General features: G+C 39.5%; 1 protein-coding gene across 1 annotated transcript; it reads right to left on the bottom strand.

Moving 5' to 3' along the window:
• Positions 1-223: 223 nt before the first annotated feature.
• Positions 224-27,466, bottom strand: GNA13 (G protein subunit alpha 13). The gene is made up of 3 exons (XM_026861112.1): positions 27,203-27,466; positions 9,749-9,799; positions 224-5,175 (listed from the first exon to the last, which is right to left on the bottom strand). Exons 1-3 carry the CDS (start codon positions 27,449-27,451, stop codon positions 4,603-4,605), a joined length of 873 nt encoding a protein of 290 aa, XP_026716913.1. The 5' UTR covers positions 27,452-27,466; the 3' UTR covers positions 224-4,602.

Genomic DNA, 27,466 nt, shown 5'->3' with positions numbered 1-27,466 from the left:
TGCCTCTCTCCTGGAGAAACAGCAATCAGGCTGAACAAGGATGTGGACGAGCCCTTGCAGCAAAGAGCTTGCTAGAGACCAGAGCCTAACTCTATCACACATTTTATTTGAAACACAAGATGTGGCAGGAGCAAAACAGCTGGCCTTAGCCAACCAACCAAAAAAGTCACTTGGCTGCCTCCACACATCATTAGTTTGAAAAAATAATTTCGTAATACCAACATGAGGCTGTATATGTTTATTCATCGTCAGTAATTTTTGTACACAAGGCAAATATTAATAGCTGAAAGGCAACACTTCTGGAGAGTATGTACAGAGCAATGTACAAGCGAGTGTAAGAGGTTTTTAAACTATTAATCAATTTAACCGTTTTATAAAAAGGAAGAGATGCTTTTTCTTCTAAGACCTCCCTTAGAAATAATTTATTGCCAATCTTAAACTAAAGTAAGGAGAAAAAAAAAAATTTACAATAAAAAGTAGTCCCTGGAAAGTTTATAAAAAGTTAAACATATAAAATTGTAAGCCACAAACATTTATACAAAGCTAATACAAATCTTGGTTTTGTTAAAGATCTATGAGGTTGTTACAAAATATATTTTTACATAAAGGCTTCACGTAAGGTAAGCTCTCACTGCTACTGAAAGCGCAGGAAAGCGGTTTTAAATAGTCTGCAATTCAACTTAGTTTCAAGTACAATGCAAAGAAATTGCAAAATGGCACTGTATTGCAATGCTGTGTAATTTAAAAAAAAACTATGTTAATGGTACCATCAAATAGACAAGACCTGTAAAGTTAACTTGTGAACATTCTGGTATGGCATGAAACTTCTGATCGTTTTGAAACAGGAAATGTTTTTGTTGGAATATTAACCTTCTGCAACCGTCTTTAAAGAGGAATAACCAGAGAAGTCTCCCGATGGCGACGGACTCGCTGAACACGCACAGTCTTTAAGCAGTGAGTTGCTCCCGAACATGGTGAGCAGATGCAGTTTGACCAAGCTACCTGGGACTGATGGTCAATGCTATTACTAGCCAAGTGTCACGAAGCTTGAAACACCCACCTGATCTGAGCAATTTGTTAGAATAATTCTGATGGGCAAAATTTAAAGCTACTTACTAGATAAATGAGTCCAATATACAGCCTTTGAGATCAATGAACCCACTTGACTTTTTTTTTAAGAGTACATATTCTAGAAGAAAGCTTTACACAAACTGATGGCTTACGCTCCCACATATAATATATAAAAAAAATAGTAAAATTTTTAAAGCCCTGATGAACAGCCACAGTTTTCAGTTATCAATCAACTCGGTTTAACACACTGCAGCAGGGAACAGTTGCTAAACACCAATTTCACCTTCAAGTACAGGAAGGCTGTACAAGACAGTGGTATATCTCCATACGGTCAGTGATCAGAGATCTTTTTAACAGAGCTCACTCCATCAAAGAGAACGAAGAAACGTTTGGGAAACTTCATTTTCTACCTGCTTTCCCACTTTCACTAGAAAGATGTCCTGACCTTGCACCACAGACTGGTTTACGTGAACAAGTTTCACCCTTACTAGCCAAATGTGACTCTTTTGTTTGCTTCAGGATAAAAATCAGTCTGTTCAAAACATCAATCCTGCTCTTGTACCAAAATTATATCCCGCTATAAATAATATTTAGAAACAAATCTAAAAAGAAATACGATAGTACATGCTGTGCTCCTTTTCAGGTAGCTAGTGAAGAGTAAGTTAGAAGATGGAAAAGCCAAACGTGGACTCGGTTTGTTTAGGCAGTATGTTAACATAGGAACCATGTAAACAGTTACATCAAGGTTAGTTGCCTCACCCCTGCTAAAAAAATGGAAGTGGGAAACGTGAGTGATTTGACTCGGTCATTTCACTAAAATAATTCATTTCTGCCTGAGATTCATATAGTGCTTATGTACCAGGGCCTAGGTTATCAGAAGTGACCCAGCACTGCGGGGTCCACCTCGCTATCTTTCAGGTCCTGGTGCTCACAGGGAAAGTGATCTGAAAGGACTAAAACCAGGGGGGGTTGTGGGGGGTTCAGGGGAGAAGCCTGCTGAATATTTTTCCTACTTTAGCTAACATCAGAAGTGCCCAGTGCCTTGGTGATACTATATCCTTAGATTGACATCAATTTTGAGGATCTTTAGTAATTAACAGGTCCCTTGACACAAAATTCATCAACATTTTACATAAACAAATTTGTTTAGACCAATTCCTGGTAATCTTCATATCATCCACTATCCAGTCTTTAGTCTTTTCTGCAATCACCTAGTCTGACATCCTGTAAAACACATACTACAGACCCTCTCCAAATTAACTGTTTTAATCAGAGAGAAGTCTCTCTTCAAAAAAGAAACTTTTTTCAGACTGCTGTCAGCAAAGGAAAAAAAACCCAATCCTACTACTCCTCTTGTTGACTAACAAGAGCACAGATTTGTTCAGTTTCTGCTTTCCAACACTGGACTTCGAGGCTCCTAGGCAGAGGTTTGTTGTCTGCTCATGCAGCATTTATAGCTCAAACACATCAACCTGTCAGCCTTCTCCAAAGAGGGAAATGGAGAACTTCTGGACTCCCATGACAGGCATGTTGTCCGGTCCTTTAAATAGCCTCACTAGCCTTTTCTGAGGTCTCTACTTCATCATCCTTCTTGAATTGCTCACATATGACCTGAACACAAGTAATGAAATTTATGTCCAGTAAGGAGGCAAAAATCGACATTAAATATCCCCATCTACAGATTATAGTAATCCTCCTGACATCAGTGTTGCACCCAGACCTTCTGTTCATGCTCAGATTATGCACTGTGACTGCTCCCAAGCTCTTTTCAGAATTCTTTCCTCCCAAAACAGTGCCTTATTGCAGAAATAGCAGACTAATCTATGATTATTCATTGGATGATATAAAAAAATAGAGGTCTTTGAAAGCACCTAACTAAATAAAAATACACTATTCTCCTTCTACTGGCAGGAGAACGAGGTACAGAGATGTTAATACAACTTACACTCACAGTAAGTAAAAGGCTAAGTTCAGAGACAGGCAGCTTTCCTATATTCTAGCAGACACTGCTCCAAGCAGTGAGAATATTACATCACACCGCTTGCCACATGGGCGGTATGTTAATAAAAATTCATTTAAGTATTGGCCAGCATCATGATCCACAGGAATTGGCCGGTTCCATGGGGCAAAGTGGCAAGCTGAACTGCCTACATGACACTACAGGCTGGGGGAAACTTGGTAGCGGCACAACTTCAAAACACAAGCTTCCAAGCTTATTCTCATTTTGTAATACGCTGTGTGGTGTGTGAGGGTTTCTGGGCAAGAAGTATTTTTTATTATTTTTTTAATCGTATGGCAACAGTAACAACTCCCCTTAAAAAAAAAAATAAAAATAATGAAACCGCAATGGAACTTTTGGTAAAATATTCTTGTAGTCACAAGCAGCACTCGAGTATGCTGTGCAACGTATTTGGCTCAAGTACACTTAGGACTGCTAGACCCAGTTGGAAAGTCTCAGAAAGAACCTCATCAGCTGAAGCACATTCTGCTGTGACATTTTTCAGCAGAAAACATTCATCTTCACGGTGTCAGCTACACAAGGCCTCTGCTGGGAACACAGATGCTCACATAAGGCCACTGAAAAGACCATAGGACAGAACACAAGGAGGCACTTAGGTTTGTAAGTACTTCTATCCGTCACCAAATGCTTACCGATTAAGATGAGGCACACAGTAAGAAGTCATGAAGAAAGTAAAAATAAACCAGTGCTATATTAAAGCGCTTCAAGAAGAGGTAATGTAACATCTGGTTAGTGAAGGTAAGAAATACAAGTTTAGCTTCCTCCTTCCCACATCAGAATTTCAAGAGGACCGTATCATAGTGCTCTGTGCTTTGCCATGGCTCTAGGATGTACGTACGATGCAACGGAGTGAAACCGTGTACTGTGCCAGTTGTTAATTCCTCATCACTAGACTTCTGCCTGCGTTAGTACTTCCTGCCAGCTAAGTATTCTTAAACCACCTTCTAGTCAAACCCCATGCAAAGATTTCTACTCGACCAGGAAGTACATTATACACAGGAATCCGAGCTTCAAACAGATGATTCCAGCAAGGGATTTATGGAATTTCTAAACAACAACAGACCTGAGAAATTGTAAATCAGCTATGGTATCACAGTCTTCATAATGAAGTTAGGGGTGAAAAGTTCCTTCCTTCCCACTCCCCCCCCAAAATTACTGCCACCATCTAACCATTGCGACAATTTCACTAAAGTTTGGACTTGAAATTCTGAAGGTGGAAATCATTTTTCTAGGATAATATACATGCTTGTAAAAGGTCGAATTTACCACTTTACAGGTAACTTAGACATAGGTCTGCTATAAAATTACAACTTGAGTCAACTTGAACCTACACTGGATGAGATTAAGCCTGAATTTCTGCAGAAATTGGCAATAATGTGTTCAGCAGCAGCTTTTAGCCACATATCAAGAAGTCTGACAGGATCTGGATTTCTCTATTCCTGCTGTAAACTTCTAATTAAAAAAAAAACAGCACACAAAAGTTACTCAAATAAAAAATGTCTTTTTGCACATCACTGTAACATAAGCTGCTTGAGGTTGTCGTGAAGGATGGTATCCTTAACATCACGGAAAACTAGCCGGATGTTTTCTGTGTTAATAGCAGTGGTGAAGTGGTGGTAGAGGGGCTTCTGCTGCTGGTCCCGGCGTTTAGTACGAAAACAATCCACCAGGAATTTTTGGACATCTGTTAAGCAGTGGGGATCCCCTTCAAATTCTGGAAAATAGTCTTTGATGCTCACTTTTTGTACTTTTTCCTCAAGCAAGTCCGTCTTATTTAAGAAGAGAATGATTGAGACGTTGCTGAAAACCCGGTTATTGACTATTGTTTCAAAAATGTTCAGGGATTCCATAAGGCGATTTGTTTGTCGATCCTCCATAAGCACTTGGTCAAATTCACTCGAGGAAACAAGGAAGAGTATTGATGTGACACTGTCGAAACATTCAAACCAACGTTTCCGTTCTGACCTTTGGCCACCTACATCAACCATTTTGAAAGGAACATTTTTTATCTCAAAGTCGTACTCATGAATCCCTTTTGTGGGTCTTCGTGCCAGCAGTATATCTTGCTGTGAGGGAAGATAATCCTAAAAAAAAAAAATTAAAAAAAAAGGAGAATTTGCCAATTAGGATACAAGTCACAGGCATGGTGATCACAGCCAACTTGCAGTTGAGAGAAAAGCTTGCAGAGGAACAGCACGAGGTTTCGAATAAACATACACATGTATGCACATTTATATGCCAACACTGAAGCATTTCGGAAAGATCTAGAGTCTAAATCAGGAAACGCACCCAGTATGAAATCAAAACATGTGCCCCAGAGAACTGAAGCTTTCCATTTGCCACATGCAAGGATCCATAACCAACCCGAGAGGTGTACCATCAATTCCTCACATGCCCTTTTCCCTCATTCTGGGTGACTTTATGCTTCATTCATCCTCTTCCCACAAAGCTGTTGTCTGCCAACACCGCAATGCAGCAAATGGGGTCTAAAACAGGTTTCTCAAATCAGTAACCATGGTAGTATCTCATTCTGACTCGGGGCACTCAGTTCCTCCTGTGTTCTTGCGGATACTGCACAACTGCTTCCAGAAAAATGAGCTGCTCCTCTTAGTACTTAAGGCAATCAATTATGCCAGAAAAGCAAAACCTAAGCAACTTCCTGTGTTTGTGCCATAGACCTTCTGCATTCAGCTCTATCGGTCCAAGAAGTCACTTCTGATAGCTGCGTGCCACACCTGGGAGCTCACACAGCCCCACCTGGTCCAAAATATTCTGTGCAATTGGTAAAGAGAAGGGGCTGAGGACAGCAGCCCCTTCGCAGCGGCACAGCCCAGGAGGGACCCAAGACAGCTGTACCCAGAAGTTCTCCCCAGCCTGCCTTTATTCCCGGAATTAAATAGGCAGTGTAAGTGGTTTTTTACTATTTTTTTTGACTGTTACATGAGCAGTCATCATCAACGGATGCAGATGCTAACAGGAAGAGGAATTATTAGTCAGCTTTCGACAGCATGACATTCAAGACTTGTATTGGGGATTTCTTCATTTGTAGAATTACCCTTTCACATATGGTCCAAGCCTTTCGCTACTTAAAAACTGCATCTATAAGAGCAGCTGGCTGAGGCAGAAGTTTAAAGATTTGTTTTTCACTTGTTATGGAAACTCTTCCTTACATTTTCCAGCATTTCTCACAACTTCAAAGAGAGTGACTGAGGCTTCAGAGTTGGAATTTTAGTCTCCTCTTAGTGAAGGATCTGTGATCTTCCTTTGCAGTGCCAGTTACCAGGCTTGGAGCTTTTATAAAGATGTCGAAGACCACAGTCCAGGAAGTCTGATTCAACTAGTAAGCTGGGGTGGAGGGAACAAATACACAACTACATGGCTATTTAAATACTAGTATTCCAACTATAATGCTGCTAGGAAAGTATGCTCCACAGAAAGCAATTTTTAAAATCATGAAGTGAGTGTAATGTTCCTAAAACTCAGAGATCACTTTGCTTTACTGTGTAAGCTCAAAAGTGAAACCAGCTAGAGAAACACTGTTTCATTTGAACTCCCGGGTTTCTTTATTCGAGCAGCCCATGACTAAGGTATGATTTTTATCATGGCACGAATTACAAAGCAGCTCTCTGAAGCACAGGCTCCCCACCCTGCACTTTTTTGCTGTAGTACTATTACACATCCAAAACCTGCACCACCTAAACCTGCAGGAAAGTTGAACTGCTAGGGCAGCACTATGTTCTCTCCAAAATGAGTGACAGACATGTGCTGCCACCCCCTTGTCTGAGTAAAAAGAAGTAACTTTAAAGGGCAGTAAGATTTCTCTCTTTATTGGTTAAATTTATCTTGGGTCCTTTCTACCAGAAACTGTTAAGAGAGGGAGAACAGTCAGAGGAATAGAGCAACGACTCTATCAAATGTCACTGGGCACATGTGAAGGGATTTTGAGTAAAGCTGGCTGTTAACATTTAGGCAAGAGAATGTTGCAGGTTCAACACTTATTCCATCTCTCAAACTTCTGTTATTTAAAAAGTTAGTCTCAAGTTCTCAGAACAAAACCAGATAGTCTTAGGAAAGCTCAGGAGTGACTGAAGTTAAAAGCAGTGAATAAATATCATCAATTAATATAATAGGCAAAGCCATATATAACTTCAATATTGAAACAAGAGCACAAAGCAAACTCTTCTGGGAGTTGGCCTGTAATGTTTATTCAGTAAAGCTTTCAAGAACAAGGAGCTTATCCCTAGAATTCCTGACAAATTCTCTCTCGAGTATTACTCATTTAAAATTCCTTCCATGCTTGCAACCACAAATAAAGTGCTTTCAAGTTCTACACGCACAGAAGACCTACCATGTTTTATACCAAATAATGGCTACTCTGATGTAACAGTCTGCAAATGGGTGTGCTGGAAGTCAAGTGCTTGGGATACAGCCATCGTCTGGCTACAGGAAACCAGATACAACCCCTAAGAAATCTCCCAGTATTTCAGTTATTGTTCTGAAGGATGATTAGGTTTTCTCCCCCATGCCCAGATCCGTGAGATACCAGCAGCTTGCCTCTGCGGCAGTTCTGAACAAGCCCCGTTCTCACTGTTGATCCCATTCTCTGTATCTGAAGACTCCAAAATTAGGTGAGTTACTTTCCTTGGACAGCACTGTTATTTAAGCTCTCCTTTTCTACACTTGACCCAAATCTTCCATGTTGATTGTTTTCTTTCTCACCTTCTTCCATTTTGGGGTTTTGTTTTTGGAGAGGGGGTTTGTTGGGTTTTTGTTTTATTTTCTGTGCAGCTCTTCCCAAGGATATACATTGATACTGACTTGGAACATGTGCTTTCTTCCTGAATTATCTCCTTCCTCAAATTCACTAATCTGTTTTCTTTCTACAGGACTTCTTTTGGTTATCAAGTAGCTCCAATTGGCTATCACATCACTGTTTGTTTAGTTAAAATCAGAATTTAAGGCATGAACAAGATCCAATCACAACATGGAAAGCAATGTCTCTCTATGAGATATTTTGAATACGTATAGTCTGCACTGGCAGTTGAAATAACAACAAACAGTTGCAAGGAATCTGGCAGATCCCACGTTGCCAGCCAGCTACTCCTATTTTGCTGATCTGATTAAATCTGAACATTAAGTTCTTTTCCCTACACACTGTTATCATTAGCTCCCTTTTGGCAAGAGACACATGAATCTCAGGTCTATCTGTTTACAAGTAATTTAGTTGCAGGCCAGCCCAGTTGTATCAGATAACAGATAAGAACAGTAAAATACTTATATAATACAGTTTGGGGTAATAATCATTAGACAAATCTTGCATATAGATAAGAATAAACCAGAAGAACCTATCAAATCTTTTGCTCAGTAACAAAACTTAGCACTTTTATCACAAAGACTTAAAATTTTCTGTAACAGCAGATCTTGAAGAGTCCCTCTGTATCTCAACACCATTTGGTCTAACTTTAAACTGGAAAAGCTGTAATTCAGAGCTCAGCGTTCCCACAGCAACATCAGACCTACAATAAGAGTGTGTGCATATACAAAAATATAAAACCACTAGTGACTTCAAGTTCGATGTTTTAATCAAAGAATGGACCAAGGTTTAGAAGGCTTCTAAGTAAAGAACTTTGAAAAGAAGTTGTAAAAAAATCTTTACCCAAATATATGTAAAAGTGTGTGTGGGGAAAAAAAAAAAATATAACCAAGGACCTTCAAAACTGAAGTGACATTGGATTCAAAGACCATGAGAAATCCACTATCAGGAGAAGGTTTAAGAGTTCATTAAAGTGAGTGCAGTCCTAGTACTGCCTTAGAACTCAAGATCAAATCAATTCAGAGAGAGTGTGCTGGAGTTCTCAAGCAAGGTATCTGGGAAGCGTATGCATTCTGCAAGATGATCACCAGCGCTCTAGTCAGAAAAATGACAGTTCAAAGCACAAAAACAGACTGGCTTAAAATTAAATTTTTATCTGTTAAAGAAAAATGAAATTAAGCATGATGTAACAGGACTCAATTGAAGTGGTTTGGATTCCGTCATCATTTGTTAGCCACCAGCTGGAAGTGACCGTGGAGAAACTGTCTCCCCACGGAGTTCAAGCTGACATTCCATTTTAAAGGCAGTTTTTTTTTTTCCACATGCCATTTGTGCAATACACAACTAACGAGTATCGGCATACAACTTCATTATTCAAGCAGTAACCAACATTTTTATCAAAAAGTATTCCACAGAACTTTCAGCTTTTTCCCCAGAGAAAACAGACTTTATACTGTATCAAGTCTCTTTAAAATAAAGTTGCTACTACAGGAAGGTACCACTGACTTGTGCACTGATTTAAATTACTGTTCCTAACTGGGTATGTAAAACCAAAATCAGCCATTTTTGTGTATCAATTAGTGTTGAAGTGCTACTTTAACAGTCTTCCAACTGGACAAGCATTTGCAACTTGGTTTTTGTTCGATTTCTACACAAGTTCTATTTCCAGAAAGTCTCTTGGCCCTTGCATTGCCCTGTGTTTTTGACATGTCAGTGATGAACTGCTGAGATAATGGGACAAAGTTAACTAAAGTTATGTGAGCAGACACTAATTACGTTTCATCTGTTTAAAACCCAGAGATCACAAAGACTACTTAAAACTCAAGACTGAAAAAAGAACTTACTTGTTCTCCCAGTTTATCCAAGTTGTCCAAGAAATACTTTACAGATTCCCCCTAAAAACAAAGCAAATGGTTATTTAAATAGGCAGCACACTTGATCCCAATAGTTTACATTCTGAAGTCCAGTTAATTTACCAGAATCTAGATTTAAGTGTTGCAAGCTTTAATCACCACCATTTTTTAAAGCAGCTATACTAAGAACAGAACTGATGTTTTATTTTTAGGCCAGTTAATATTTAAGCTTAGAAGCATAGGTAAGGCACATTTCGAACAGTTAAAATTCTCTCCAAGTTTAGAATTGCTAAATAAATCCTAAAGTGGTATCCACAGGAAGTACCAACTAAGCAACCACACCTTCATTATGAAAACATACGTTTAATTCTTCTAACCCTTTGAAGAGCCTGCACATACAGGCATTCAGGTGCTGGGATTAATCACTGGAGATAAGTTAATTTATAACTGCATTGCCATACAATCCCACTCAAACCCTGAGCACAGCAAATGACTAGCAGAAGAGAGGATGAGAAACCACAACAGATGAAGCATTTTACTCAAGTTTCCTGTCAGAGATGAAGTTGGAGAACAACTCCTTACTCTGGGAGTAAGGAACAGAGCTCTGCACTGACACACTGCATGATTTCACAGGTTGCTTACGGGTTCAAGCCATCACTGTCCCTGCAAACAGCATCTACAGTTTTTAATCCCTCCAAATAGTGCAGAACTAAAGATTTTTTTATTGTAAGCCTGAACTACAGCCAACTCTCCAGAACTCCATTAGGGTGGCTAGGATTAAGGGAAAACTCTTACAAGGATGCTGCTGAACCTGAGTTCACTTGCAATGGGTAATGTACTGATTGAATTTATTGAAAAGGAAAGTAGTACCTTTTTAAGATTCTTGGCATTATCTCAGAAGCAGAAACATGCTTCCTTTTGAAAGCTCTTGATTACCAAGCTGTAACTTATTTACTTTATAGTAAATATAGAAAAGAAACCATCTGTGTTTTCACTCTGAGGATGTAAGAGCAAGAATTCTGACTGAATTTTCTTGATTGGAAATTCAGGAAGCATCCAAGGCTGGGGTGACTACATCTAAACCAGATGGGTGAATTAGGACAGGAGTTACACCCTGATAATGACTTCCCCTCACTTAAATTTGAACTCTGCAAACTTATCTAGGAAGAATATCAAACCTCAGTATTAAACTGTGTCATCTAAGCAGCAACAAAGTAGGGTAGGGTAAGTAACAGTCCAAAAAGATTTCTGGCAACCACATGAGCCAGGCACCTTCGCAAGTTTTTCAGGTACTAAAAAAAAAAGAGTTACATAACACAAGTAGATACTGCACCTTTTAAGTGTGCAATTTGAACATCAACATCTAATTGGCAAAGACAGGGATTCTGGTTGAAACATGCCTTGTGCTCGACACACCCGCAGGGAAGGAGTCCGACACAGTTCTACTACCTTATTTTACTTTCTGTTTGGCTTAATGTTACCCATTTTCTTTAGGGTGACAAACCGCAGCTGTTACACTAACCATTTTAAAGCCTGGTGGCACACAACGGCAACTGCTTGCAACGACAGCAGTATTTTACACCTACATCTTTTTCAGCACTTCGGAAATCCCTTCTAGCCTCAATCCTGTAAGGGAAGCATGAGGAAGAGCATTCCTATTTCACAGAAAATAAAAACGCACAACCTTGATGCACAAATCCATCAAGCTTCCCAAGCGGGAATAACAGGATCAGAACTTAGACCTTCCCAGTACTAAGACCACTATCTGTAGCTGAATATGAAGACAAAATAAAGTTTAAGGTCAGACTTAATTTCTTTTTTAGGTCTTAGTAGGAGCTGGCAACCCTCCCTCCCCCACAGAACTATGTACAAATCAGTCAGATTTCAGACTCATTAAGCAGAGATATTTATTCGAGCATACCCAGGTCTCAGAGGCTGTAAGTATCCATGTGTGTGTGCACGCATATATTTTAATCCGAGCTCTTTTTTATACTACTTACAGCAATGCCTACTCCCTAAAGCAGCATTAACTCCCCAGTACTGGAATGCATGAGTTACTACCTCTCCTTTTAAGTCCCAGGGCTTACTGCTACTGCAATGGACTGAGCAGTTGGAGCAGACAAGTAAGCCACAGCCTGTAAAGGTCACAAAACACCCCCAGAGGCAGCTTCCCAAAAGAGGGGATTTCCTGAAAACACGAATGCGAAATACATCGGCCTGCAACAACAAACTAGATGTGTGCTCTAGAGCCAACAGTAAAGTAACTGCCGGAAAGCACACCAGAAGACTGCTTAGCTTTCGAGGCTGTCACGTATCAAAGACAACGGCAGACACATATCAAGGTGGCCATTCTGAAACTTGGGACATTAAACTATAAAAGCTATCAGTTACAAGCATAATACAGTTCATAAAGCAGTGACTTATTTTCCCTCCTCCAAATCTCTGGCTCAGTCACTGGGTTCTCCCTTATGAAAATCTATTCAGATAACTGACACACCAAGCGAGTGCCGTCAACATAACTCTGTATTTAAGGATGAAAGTTGTTCAATCACTGGCTTTTATCAATTTATATGGCATCAAGAACTTAGTAATAGCTTCAAACTCATCATCTGTTCTTCCATCACATTCCATACAACCCTCCATATCCCACAGCTACAAGTCAGTGCCTTGACTAGTGGTAATTTTCCATCTGACCCGGACATTTTCATGTGAGCAGGCCAAGCTCTAACTACAGATACTCTCGAACAGCCAACTACCACAACTAACAGATTGTTATCAGAATGCATGACTGCAGAACTAAAGAGTTTTAAACAAGCTTCAAAAAAGCTGCATTACAATGCAATCAAGCAAAACTTCCAATCCATTTCCAAAGGGGTGAATCTACGTATTTTATGCAATAATGAAGAGAAACTCACTGAAAAACCCATCACACAACAACCAAGGAAAGCCTTAATGCCAGCAATTGTTAAAAATGAGTGAGAAAACGACTTAGTCACAACGCAGTATGAGAGCGGCTCCAGAGACAGCTCCTATGTTCGGCTGTTTTTCCTTGGTATTAGATACACAACTAGATCTCACTGTAAATCAATGACAGTGGCTATATTTAAACGGCTGTATTCAACAGACAGTGGTCACATTCTAAAGTTTCCCTTTAGACAAACTGTAAACTCTGGTTTACCTGAGATGACTAGCAAAAAGAAAGCGTGTTTCCCCACTCTGCCTGACTAACTCCAGTGTGGCTCACCCCTGCCACGTGGCTGCTGCAGCAGTCAGGCTGCTGCCACCATGCCACAAAGGAGCCACGCCAAGGGTAAAACCAAGAGGAGACTGAGAAACTGGAGGATCTGCCCCTGTTAAAAATCTCTATAGTTCTCCATTGCACGCCTGTTGTCTTCACACCCATGTTCCGTGAGCACAGACCGTGGGAATTTAAAATTAAAGATCTAGTTAAAAAAATACAGCGACACAAAGGTCTTAAATCAGTCACAGGTAAACTTTTGTGTTGGTTTTTTTCCCCTTTTAAATGCAGGCAAACCCTTTAAAGTCATTTTTACAGTTGAGCAGTTCTGAACGACAAACTTCTGAAGTGTGGTTGAAGGTTACCAACGAGCTGTTACGCTGCAGGAACCGGACCAAGCCGCGCTCATCCGCTGCCTGCTTCCTTCTGCTCACCTTAAAGCACAGGCCCAAAGACCCCAATAGAAGTGACAGAGTCAAAGACAGGCTTGAGTACATTTCTCATATTCATGTTGACATACTGCAATACAGCAAACTTGTTAAACGCACACCAATACAACAAAATGAACGGCCTACATTAGCTTCGAAGAGCTTCCAGTGTTCAGTGACTGTGCTCTTGCTGTTTTAATACAGTATTAAAATGAATCAGAATATCAGATTTTAAGCAATCCCTTTGATTGCTTGTAGAAGATGCCCTTTTTTGTTCTGATGGAATATAAGCATCTCAGCTGCAGCCCTTCAGCCTCCTCCCGATTCAGAAATGCATGTAAACCACAGGAAGTTGCCTGTTAAATAACTTTATTCATAACTGTCAAGTATTCCATTTTCAGAAAGGTATGATTCAAAACAGCTTGTGTGCTTCCTGGAGTCTTACAATCCTTACTGAAGAAAACCAAACCAAGTCACTGCATCGTGAACATCCAAGTGATTCACAAAAAAAACACAACTAAATCGTATTCTTATCAAGGTATTCCATGTTACAACAGCTTTCCTTACAACACTGCATTTATTTTAACTAGTCTTGCTCAGGCCTGGACAATGAAATATCTCAAGTTTTATGTAAGGCACGCTTTCTGCAAAGGCAGGATTACAGCACATTGGTCATGTACCTATAAGAGAATAGTGTATTGTAGCTGCTCGTGTGGTCTTCTGAAGTAAACCAGAGCAGTTATCTTTTATAAACAAAACATGGCACAGGGGAAGATTACTGTCTAAAATGTTGCTAGTTAGTGCCTAAAGCAAAGTAACCACAAACATATTTTTGGGGAGGAAAAAAAAAAAAAGACTACATGAAATACACAACAGATGAACACATCTTTTAAACCCAGGAAGTGGCACCAATTTATTTGGTTTCCATGAAAACAGTGTCAGCAACCTAAATATGATTTGTTGAAACCTCAGCATAGCCAAATGGCTTTTTAGCTGTTCTAGGGCAACACAGACACTACATTTTTTCCAAGAGCAATCACTTAAAAAAAGAAAGAAAGAAAATCCATCAAATAGATTTAGTCATCACAAGGTTGAAAGAAATAAACGTACAATTTATCAAACCATCTACGTTTGGCTGCAAGTTCAGTGGAACATACTGAACTGACAAGACTTATTAAGTATCTGAAATAAATCAGATATTTAAAGAAAATAGGAGATATAACTTAGTAACTCTAGATTAGAATTATAGAAACCACCAAACATTTTCTCTTCGTGACCGTGCTTGAATTTCTGAGAAAATATAAACAAAAATTTCCTATTTTTTAAAATAAAAAAACCCCAAGCAAACAAAACCAACAACAAAAGCCTAGTTTATAGTAAGAACAGGTTTTTTAAAGCCTAGTTTATAGTAAGAACAGGTAACTACAGGTAACTACAATGTTTTTAGGTAGGCATGCACATGCCTAAATTGACACACAAACCAAACCATCCATAACATGGGAAAAGCAGCTTGAAGAAAGATGAAGGAGGAATAACCAGAGCCTTTAAATTCTTCATCTTACAACACCCTAATAATCCTTATAGCATACACTTCATTATGTACAGTTCTTTTCTGGCAGGTTTAATCCAGATAAACCTATAGCTGAGGATTTTGACACAGAATCCAGAGAAAATAACCTCTAACCTTTGTTTTCTTGACACCCTGCCCCCAGCTGATTCAAAAGACGACTGACTGCAAATCAATACTGCTGCTACTGACGTTTCACCAGATGTCTTCTGAAATTTCCGAAATAAACGGAGAGATAACTAATGGAGATATGTTTTAGTCAAATCAATGCAGATTTCCTAGTGGGAGAGGCAGTAGAGAGCACTAGAACCTCCTCTCCCCGCACCCAAACGAGGGATGTCCACAACATTACACAAAAGAGGCAGACGATCCAGATGATACATTTGTGCCGTGAATGCACTGAGCACTGATTATTTTATTGAGCTCAAATCCACAATTGTCTTTATGGTTAGACCAGTGGAAGTTGAACCAAGCCTTATGTTGAGAAACTGAATTGGCTTGGCTTCTTTTACCGGCCTCAGACTTGGAGGTAAATAAAATAATCTTGGTTTCTTCACAGTTTTCAGGTTTCTACAATTAAATTCTCTCACCGGTCACTCCTCCCAGTGCTTTCTAACGAGGATTTCTCTTTCCAACGTGCCCCAGTCAACAGAATAAGACAAAACCGCTACACATTCACACCTATAACTTCTTTATTCAAGGAACTAAATTTAAAAAACAGATACTTGTCCCTATTTAATAGCAGCAATTCAACAACTTGCTTGGTATCTCCTAAGGTGAGGGGAAACAATTTGTTTCCCAATTGCTACTCCTATGCTCAAAGGCTTGATACTGTGCTCTCTGTTTAAGCAGCAAGTTTATTAGCAGCGTTCTGGGAGTTTCCAATAAGCATATACAATAACTAATTTTTAATAAGGGTGCTAAAGGTATTTAGGGAAAAGTGTCGAGGTAGGCAACAGTGTATTTACTCACCAAACTGCAAGTCTGGGTCAAAATATTTGAGAGTGTGCTAACACAAAACACATTTCCTGGAGAGATGTACATTTCCTTTCTCTAAGTGTTAATTATGGCCAAAGTTATGTTAAAACCAGCAGCCACTGCCACTCCTGCCAAATCAAAGCAGTCCCCATTTATGCCCACACGAGCATTATTGTAGCCACATGCAGACCAGCCAACTGCTCCCTGTTAAAATAATCCTCCCCCCGTCCCTAAGAAGGGAGGGCAAACTGCTTTGAAATGGCACTGCTGCCAGGGGAAGCATTAATGGACCAGCCTTAAAAGGGCTAAAGCACAGATACCATACGTCAAGATCAGACATTTCAGGATCTCCGACCTTCTTTATCTCCAGCTCAACCATTCAAATAGTCATTTAAATCTGATCTGCCCATTTTCAAAGATCGATTTTAAGTACATTGAGATTAATTGCCGCTTCTTTGTAAATTTTGTACATTTGCTTACACAGGAGTAAAAAATAATCCTGTTCTCCACCAGAACATCACAAATGCGTCACTTACCTCGGAGAGCTCTACCCTACTTCCTCTTTTCAGAACTCACTGCGCTGAGGAAGTGCTATCTGCCTTTTTTTCAAAGCAATCAGAACTGCATCACGCGGTGTAGAAGTGACACCTGACTTGCATTTGGCCACACAAACTGAGTATCTGTCCTTAAAAAAGGAAGGGTTGAAGTCCTGACTCACAGAAGTGATTTTCTGTAAAACCTTGTGGCAGCAGAGTGGGATTTATCTTCAGAACAGCCAGATCACACTGGGTGGAGGGTGCTCAAAAGCACCAAGAAAGGCAGGAGTTACACTGTTTATTTCATGACTGACATTTTTATCTTGCATAATGGCATTAACAAAGAAAGGTGAAGGGGCTTAAGCAAGGTTTTAACCCAATAATATCCCTTTAATCTATTATCCCCTCTTTACTGTGTAATCCAATTAATCCATAATTCTCAAAAATGGGGATAACAAGTGGAGGCAGACAGAGCATGCCAACCACAGCTCCTGCATTCCACTACCCGCCAGCATCTGCAAGCTGCCGGGTACCCAGGACTATCTGCTGTGCCTGCCCTACCAAACAGCTGGAGCAAAAGAAGGGAGGTAAGCCAAGCCAAGCAAGTCAGTCTCAAACTAAATATTCCAAATAAGGCTCCAGTATCAGCTGTTTCTCCTTCTTGCACTCACTCCAGTGTTGCACTACCCTTCCAAGCGCCTCATTCACTTACACAATTCAGACTCGGATTTTCTCCCATCAGTACGGCATCTCCATGGTTTCAGATGGAACATGCTATCTCAATTAACCACATGAAGACATGATCAAGCACTAAGAAGAACTTAATCTGCATACTAGTATACCACAGAGCAAACTGCTGCAGTTTTGAATTACTTTCCTAAGAGGGAAGAAATCCAATTTCATTTTTCTTAGCTAGGTATTCCTCCCCTCTCCTGAACAGAGGCTATAACTGCCAGATTCTTAACAAAACTTGCCTAAAAATATGAAAATTCACTACAGCTTTCAGGCATGAAACAGCATTCCATTAAAGCCTACAGAACTACAACTTTTTCCACGCAAGGCACTCTGTTATCATATTTCTAACTAATTCTGAAAGACTACTTGGAAATCACTATGTGCCATATTGTATAAACAACTGAGAATTTTAAGAAACTGCATAGCTCTGACTTGCATGAAGAATTTGTACAGCTCCAGAACAAAACCCAAAAGTCTGCTGAGACTCTTTCCCACAGTTAAAAATCCTAGGAATACACAGCATTTACCCTGGCATGTCATTTCCCTAAGGATCACCAATGCTTCCAAACAGGAAGCTGTCATGGTTTAAGACCAGAAGGCAACTGAGCACCATGAAGGTACAAACTAAGCACCTCACAACAAACTCAAATCTACTACAGCCCCTTGTAGAGATCAGAGCCAGGTCAGGAAATGCAATAATATGGGACACTACACATGCAGAACCAGAGCATCTAACGAAGAACAGAGATTAATCCATGAAGGCAAATTAAGATATGCTGTGCACAGATCAGGTGCACTTTCTTTCTTCAAAGATGTTTTTACTCTCTCCCTTAGTAGGTATTTACAATCCAAACGGCTCTTCCAGAAAGATTACTTTAAGAAAGACACCAATACTTCACAAAATATTTTCAAATTTCATTGACGAAAGAAATTGTCCAAGTCACAGCACACATGCAGACCTAGAAGTAATATGAACACATGCACTGACCAAGACGAAACAGCCACCTCCCAATTACTATTTACACTCTGGAAAGCATCTATATAAACTTCAGATGTTTTGCACACAAAACAGACTGGAACCAGACTGTAAACACTGCTCTTCTTTCAGTGCACTGACCCACTGGCTCCATGACTTCATGTGTTTGCAACTCAAACTGCATTTAATCTAACACTGAAGCAGCAGTGAGTCTGCAAATCTGCCATCCATCATTTAGAGCGTTACTTGCTTCCAAGTTGTACAAGACCAGTAAAGGCTCCCAAAAACATGACAAATATTTGGCATGTGAAAACATCTCAGAGCTAAAACTGGCCATATTGAACTTTTAAGATGCTCGGAAAGCCCATTATTGCATACACTGTAAACTAAATCACAACATTTCAAAAGCAGAACTTTAAACTAGATACCAGTGCGTGCACTGATGCATCCCTAGGATTCAGTTTTAAAGTACATTTGGTTCCTATTTCAGCCTCATGAGAAATCCAGACGACCAAATGCTTTTTAGTTCCTTCCTCTGCCTCAATTAGCAGAATCCATTTCAATTAAGTTCTGGTATTTCTGTTTGCAAACGGTGACATACAAATGTATCGGTTCTTGTGACAAGCTCTGACAAGATTCAGTGGTAATTTACTGGGTCTTGTGAAAGATCTACATGGATCATTAGATGAATGTTAGTGTTTTTAAAAATTAGTAAAAGCTGTGTCTAAAGCACTGAAAACAACAGTAAATCACATAAAACTCCCTAAACAGCAGCAACATCTAAGAGGCTGCAAACATTTCACATCACTTGCAGAATTTCACACTAGAAATGAAGTAAAAATAGAAAAACTAGAAATTACTTACTAACTATGTAACTGTTTGCTAGTGAAAACAGTTAAAGGTCCCAGTACCACCCACCTGTAAAATTTCAGATCACTCTGCACTGAGGTTTTTTTTACACATTATTTTTTGTAGATATTTTGAATTACAGATGGTGTCAGCGCACTGTGTTTTCTTGCCTGGAAATTCTGCATCCTCTTTATTTGGTCACCAGCAGGTGATCAAACACCATCATGTGCCTGGTGAGAAGCTCTCCCAGGCAGCCTGCCGAGATTCCCGTTGGTTTGTTTAAAATTATTTCTCCAGCATCGTTAAACAAAGGAAAAAGATACAGAAACTCATGTGTGATTACACATTCCTGTGCTTCTCATCCATAAAAAGAATTTGGGGTCTTCTCATTTCCTTGGTTAAGTCACTGCAGAGGAGCATTATATTTCACTTATTTTAACTGAGGAGACTGTGAAGTCCTGGGAAAACATCTAAGGCATGAATGTCCATGACGGAGAAGCATGCAGCATGGTACAGTGACTTAAGTGCTGCAAAAGGAAGCTCACTGCTTATTATAGTCCAAAAGATTTCTTCCCTGAAAGAGCTGAAGTTGTCAGTTACTGTAATGATAAAGAATTTGGGGTGTCTTCCATATTTAAAATTGCTCAACTTTCCCAGCTGTATTACCTGATGTTTATTGTTAATGTAGACATGCAAGATACTGGAAATAATTTAGGGCTGCCTTTAGCTGCTGACACAGTCTAAAATGCCTCCTTTATTCACCATTTAAATTCTACCTGTCAAACTACTTTGGTTGTAGAATATAAGGAGTAAAGTATAAGAGTTGGTCTCTAGGATTATCCAGAGATTTTTATTTGGATTAAATATATTCAGTGTTTGAGGCTGCTAAGTTAACTAACACTATGTTCTATGATTCATTTATTCACCTTTAAGATAGAAAGGCTTCATATTCCAGAGCAATGCAAGATACCACCTGGTATCAGCAAGACTCCATCAGCACCATCAGTAAGAGCCTGCTGTTCTGCAAGAGGGCAGGCTCTGCACCTCCCAAATGTCTCAACTGATCTGTGAGAAATTTAGACACTTACCAAAGAAAAAAAAACAAAACCCACCAGTAGACACAACACTGGTATGTAGACTCCCATGCTTTCTATGTGAGACACTAGTAGTTATTATCTTGCCTTTCTTACATAAGAAAGTCAGCTGTGCTTGCGTTTTCTCACATTTTCTAGAACAACTTCCTCAGCTACCACAAGCCCAAGTTTCCCTACCACTCTGCTGGTTCTGCGTAAGAAGTACAGCATGAACTCAGAACATATAAATAGCATTTATCATTAACTGAAGTTTAGGTCAATAAAGACCATCAGAACAGTCAACCAAATATAAGTGTAATATGAAAACAGACTTAAGTAGCTTCTAAGGTTGAAGTCTTGTTACAGTAAGCTCAAACTAGGGAACAGCAGAACAAATCAACACTGCCCCTGGCATCGCACCTTAATCCTAAAGGATCCCTGATTTACATATGAAAAAGATAACTCCATATTCTTTGCCTCAGGTGCAAAATTAATTTCACCTATATAGATGGAAGATCACAGCTGCATTCATACCACATGTTTTGCCAGCATGGAGATTTGCTGACAGCTATGAATACTGGGACTCCTGTCGTGTAGATCAGGCTTCTATTTAGTAAGTCATTTCTAAATGGACAGAGAACAGCACAGCCACTGCCACATTTAAATTCTGCAAAATAACGTAGTGGGAGTATTCTACAGGTAGTAACATGCAGTATCTTGCAGGTTAGTAGCCAGCAAGGAAATGGGCTCTGAATGAAAGCAGCAAAAGCTGATCTAACACATTTGCAACAATTTAGAAAAATCTGCTGAGAACAGGTTCACACATTCGAGATGTGTGAAAGGCTAAGAAAGTCTCTTCCTCTGAAGCCTTAAGAGGTTGTTGGCATGCACAGCATATTCAGAAGAGCACTTACATTTTACCTTTATTTAATCAAGGCTCAGTTTTAGAAATCCAAATTTTTGCAGAAAGCCAGTCATCCTTTAGTCTTCTGCAACAAAATGCTTAGGAAACCAAGGCAGACAATTATCAACACAACACAGCTTGTTCAAGACAGAGTATGTGTAAGAACACATCACACTGCTCCCACACTGTATTGTGAAAGTCTGCATTTTAAAAGCAGTGGTTCCCCATAAACAGGTATCTGGAGAGTCTGAATTAAGAATTCCATCCTCAAAGGTTGCACTGAAACCACACAGAAAAGATATGCTGGAAAATCTAAGTGTAGAGCACAAGACTCCAAAAAGTTACTCGCATTCTCACTTGGGAGACAACTTGTCATGCTTCTGTCTGGCACATGTGTGCTGGGATAACACATCCACATCAAGACAGCTCCCACTGAAAGACCTCTCAATTCAGAGCCACATCTGTGCTTAAAAATAATAGTGACAAAAAAACTATTAAAAAAAAAAAGTAACATTCAGAAAAAACTATGTTCTTCAGTAAAACCAGACCAGCTTGCACTACAACATCAGTTGACCAATACAAGACCACTCCTCTCCAAAGACTTCAGTATTTTACTGCTAGCAAGAAAAGTCAGGAAAGGAAGAATGGTGGAAAGGGAGAAGGGCAGTCCCAGAAACAGCCTTTCAAGGCACAGGAACTCACAGAGGCTGAGAGAGAAATCCTAATCCCAATTTGGAAAATGATTAAAAAAAATGGCACTTTGTGTTACCTGACTATGAAAGTTCACCTGGAGATCATTCAGCTCAACTAAAATATTACAATCAATCCCCATCACCAAAGCACTGGCATACATATTGAAGGGTTTCTGGCCACAAACCAAGAATAAGGAAACTCAAGCCTCCTTATTGTTTGACTCTGTGTTAATCCCTACATGGAGCCTTATTAATACAAACTCAAAGACAGCATTATCTTGTCATTGGGGCAGGAAAAACAGCAAATCCTCAACAACTCCGAGTCTTTTCTGAGGATGTGAATGACTCATTTTAAAGTATAAATTTGTAAAGCACTTTTGTTTCCATAGTTATATCAACAATCTTTGATAAATCCTTTTCACATAAAGGCTGAAGATGGCAAGTAGCTCTAATCTTTTCAAGGGTTTCAAGGAATCACGCTCACTGCACACATGCTATCCTATAATTTTATGTTTGGCAGACCTATTGATTGGGGAAAGAGGGGGAAAACAGTTCATAACTCAACACATACAAAGCAGCAGCTTTTTGTTTTTCCCCACAAAAATTAAGCAATATTCAGTGTAATTACAGGAATGTATTTAAATAAAGTAATTCTGAATCATATCATTAAGTGCCCAAATAGTAAATGCACATGTTTACAGAAATGCTGGGTGATTGAATCACATTATCCATGAAGAAGATTCTTCTATCAGCCAGAAAAACTTTCTCCTGACAGTTTATGCACTCAATCATGTCCTAGTAGGAGCATCACCTACACACTTCAAGCAGAAAGAGAGCAAGACAATCAGACCCACAATCCCAGAACCAAAGAGAGATCTGGGAAAGGGAGGGAGGGAAAGACATCTCTAACCCCCAACTTAGGGGTGTGAGGAGGTTGCAGAACAGAAAATAACCCTTTTTCCAGGTTCTATGCTCGTGACTTCAGAGAGATGCTGAAGCACTGACCTCAGAATTGTTTCATAAGATGGGCATCCACACCTGAGAAGGAGGAAGACCTCAACATCTGGCAACCTAGTCTGGGTTCAAACACAACCGACCTCCGCAGGATCTCTACTCTATAATCAAGCACATTTCAAGGACATGCTGCCTCTGCACCTGAAAGAATAGTAAATCTTGCTAATACTTTGCAGTGGTCATTTGAAGACTCATTATTTCCAGTATATCTAATTGAATGTTCTCACGTGTACGACAGCCCCACTAATATTCAGAGACAGAACCCAGAAAAGCCCAACTAGAGTAAGATAAAAGTACAATCCTCCAGTAAACTGAACACTCTAAAAAACAATACTCTGCAACACAAAAATGCTAAAAGAGAAGCTGCAGCTAAACTAGCAGCTGAACTTCAAGCTGAACACGCCTTTTCCTGTCTTCTATAATCTGATCTAGCACTTGCAGACATGTCACAGAAGTAAACAGGATCCAGAGGTAAATGCATATGCTATCATCCTTACTGTATCCTCTGTGTCTGCACTTCTACGCAAATGAGGACAGAATAAAGTGTCATCACTGCCCCTGCGCATTGCATTAAAAAAAAAAACAACAAACCCTCCAACATTGGGCGTAATTTGCAAGTAGAGCAAAAAGTATTTATCTGAAGATCAACACTTGCTGGTAGCAAACATCCAAACCCACCCAAAAGTTATCTTTAACAGGAACAAATCTTTAACACGTTTAAAGTTTATCATGCATCTGAGCAACTCAGCTCTCATCCCGCTTTTTCATTCTCAGAGAATTAGCAGACTCCTGGAGTTTGCTTTGGAAGCCTTCTCTGTCAACGACTCTCACAGAAAACTCAAGAAAGGCAAGTTCACAGCAAAAGCACTGAAGCGAGAGGCAGCGTACAACGGTACTCTCACTCAGAAGCACTTTCCTTGGTGTTACCAGACACGCAGCACCAGCACTAGACACTCCTCAGCTGCCAGCGCCTCAAAGCAAATTTCAGTGAGAACAGCAAACCTTTACAACCACATAATTGAATAGCTCACAAGTATAAAGACTACAAAGCGTCTAATTAAATCAGTTTGCATGGTGTAAAATTAAGATAACGGGTATGTTTCTCCAAGTCATTTCAGGAGATTTTTACCGGAAATCAACTTGCCATGAGAAATCTGAAATGTAAATTAGATGACAGAAAGCGTATGGCTGATTCAAACTAACTATAATTAATCCATGTCAGCCATCTGACTGGAGGCTGTAGGAGAAACAAAGTCGGTAGATGATGGAGAGAAAGCTTGAGGATGACCAGAATCTTAAACATAAACTGCAGGCAGCGACTAAGCTACAGATCCTAAGTAGTCTTCAGTCATTTGGGTGATAGTTCCACTAACACGGCTGAGTTCAGTTTGTAATAAAATTTGAGGGCTTATAATATTAACCGCCTGAGAAGTATTGCAGTGGCATACACTGCACTAAGCTGTAATTACCTCCTTCCAGTTTTAAAGCACTACACAAGCGTGAACTAATGAATTTTCATAAATACTTTTGTTAGTGGCCAGAAGGCACCTATTTTTATACCAAGGAAAATAAATCATATTGACTATCCCCATGATCACTTAAGATAACAAAATGAGGAAGGACACTCCAGTGAACTAGGCATGGAAATGCTGATTTCCAATTCCATTAAAATACAACCAAGTTCTGGTTTTTGCCCTCTCATGTTGCTATAAAAAGACCAAATTGTTTCTTTAGGCTTACGGTATCATTTCTTGAATTGTGAAAGATGACGGAAAAAAATGAAAAAAGCAGGAACAGCTCACTGATCTCTCATAATTGTATATATATACACTTAAGTTTTAACTACATACATGCAGAAACTTAATCTTAAACCCTCTTTCTCTGTACTTTCTATCTGTCCGAGCTACAAATGGCTTCTAGAACTACACACTCTTGCTTTCTTTCCTCCAGAATTTCTATGTAAATTTTGACATTTTTTACTCCTCATCCATCACTGCTCTGTTCTTCATTCGCTCCCTTCTACCTTTGCCCCAAAATGTCCCGTCCCCATGATAAACAATACTTTCTCAGCATTCCTGCCTGTGCTCTCTTAATATGAACCATGTTTTTCAGTGCAGTGTCAAACACGATCCGGTGAAAAAAGTTAAATTCCCTCAACAGTTTGAAAAGAAGTTAGAGCATACACAGGCAAATAATATTCTTCTACCGTGCTCAGTCCCTGCATTTTACTTTTTTTTTTTTTAATGTCACTTTTTTTCCCCTCTCTCTTACTCATCTAATCATTGCTGGTATCTCTCCTTTCATTACATTTTTTGCCACAAGCAGTTGAACTGGAAGTAGAACAGTATTTTTCCCCTTATTCCCCACTCTACAACACTAACAATTTTTAGGCTTGAATCTTTACTTCAGGAGTCAGTACTCGACACAACCGAACTGTCTGCGTCTCTTCCAACTTCCCCTGGCTCTACCTCCTGACTCGGGTACGCCCGTCACTCCCTCCTTAACCATTTGTGTCTTCCTTCCATATTACAGCACGTATCTAAACTCTCTGAACACTCTTGTACAAAGCCTGTCAGCAGGTATGATGGAAATGGGTACTGATTTCAGGAGTTTTCCACCATTCTGCTGCCCACATGGAGTTCTGTCATAACTTAAGCTGGAAGCTTACGGGGGTAAAACAGAGGCCACACTTGGCCAGCACTGATCACACTGCTTGCACTCAATATAGTGACATCATTCAGTGCTCCCCCCCCCTCTTAATGTTTATAACTTGGCATAAATATCTCAGGCTGAGATTTTGAAAGGATTTGGGAAATAAAACAATGTAAGTATAAACTGAGCAGTTACCTTACTTTCAGAAATTAGTATTAGGACAGTAGTCAACTATTAAGAGCACTTAAAAAATTCTAGAGTTCTGCCTAAAACACAACATGATCCATATATATTTTTGCAGAGAACCTTATACAGATTTCCAAAAGAAAGAAATAGCTTTTTTTGTCCTGTCATATTCAGAAGAACAGTCTTCAAATCCTACTCAAAGTGAAACTCCACACATGATTCAGTTATGGAAAGAACCTACTTCTCAGAGACTCAAGACGACAGAATAATAATAGCTCCCTTTGCCTTTGCTACTTAGCCTGAACTCACTAAACATGCTTAATCAAAGATGAAACAGTTTTATTTAACTGATTCTGAAACAGATCACTCCAGCACAGCAATTACGACACTAGAAGTCACATCTGCACCAGAAGAGGACCTTGGCTATAGCAGAGCAATTACCCTTTTATGAGCGCTCTGAAGGCAAAATACAAGGAGCAACAGGTCTCCTTAGAAACTTATTTACATAGCTCAGAACTAGGCTGGGCAGGTGATAGGCTACTCCAGCACCTGCCCATCCTGCAATCTGAAAACATTCCATGATCAGGGCAATACATATTTATAGAGTATTTACACAACCTATTTAAGTCAGAGCATGATTACACAACTATTCATAATAGCTCAACAGGAGACATCATCAGCTATTGTTCAGATTCACACTAACACAAAGGTTATTTTTAAGACATAAAAACACAAAGCCATTTAGGTTTAAGAGACCTACAAAACCAGATTTAATCTATTTTAAGGTTCTTGACCCCCGCAAAACCCCATGCCACTGGCATTTACTACACAAGTCTGGGAACTAATAAACAGCAAATTTAACTTAAATTCTTCGTTTCCTTCTGCAGCATTTGCATGGAAATAGAATGAAGGGACTTCAGCTGTCACAGTTAAAGGTCCAGCTCAAGAATCAAGCCATGTTTCTTTTTGCTTTCCAACCCACTATTGAATTGTATACTCCATCTCAACACCACTATTAAATTGTATACTCCATCTTCAGCTGAGAACTTCAATATAACAAATCTCATTACATGAGTATTAACACAGACATTCAAAATTAAACAGGAAGTATACAAAGGGAATGTTTGCTAGATTGCTCAAATTGGAATAGAGAAGGGAGTGGTTTTTAAATTCTTCTCATTAACCCATGCATATCTTTTTTAAAAAAATCACATTATTATTATTATTAAGCCTTCCTTTACTGCAAACTGGGTTTTTTGTTTTGGTTTGTTTTTTTAAGTCGATGCACTTAACAAAAGGTGGAAATAATTATATGGTAAAAACACTACACAGGTACTAGCTTTGTTACAAAACATAAAAGCCCTCTACACCTCAGCTTTCTCACATATGAAATGAGGACAATTATGTCAGCAGCTCTTTATTATTCTCGTTTTTAAAAAAAGGCAGGGGGGAGGAAGGAGCTAAATGCATCTGTTTGCAATACCACAGTGTAGCAGTCTACTATTCAAAAACGCTTAAGCTCCATAAGGAGGTTGCTTGATCAGTGTTTTATGGAAAAGCAACACAGAAACAAAAATCATTTGCACTCAATTAAAAACACTGAAACACAAATCTTACCAGCTGGAACTCTCTGCGCCTGTCGTACGCGTGCTGGATACCACTATCCGCCCATAGAGCTCTTATGGCTGGAAGGTACTGTAAAAAAACTGCTGTCTCCACCATGCCTTGCACCACCGTGACTGACCGAGTATCAAAAGCCATCATCGTATCTCCATTGCTCTGGTTAGCAGGATCTCCCCAAGGGATATGAAGTTTCTCTCTGGCATCTACGAGGACTCTCACACCTTTAACAACATGAAAGGGCATTGCAATTAGAGTTTC

Source organism: Athene cunicularia (assembly GCF_003259725.1).
Source record: "Athene cunicularia isolate RWA chromosome 18 unlocalized genomic scaffold, athCun1 chr18_part1, whole genome shotgun sequence".
Lineage (NCBI taxonomy): Eukaryota > Metazoa > Chordata > Aves > Strigiformes > Strigidae > Athene > Athene cunicularia.
Note: the sequence above shows the minus strand (reverse complement) of the source record. Positions and strands in the feature narration are given on the sequence as shown.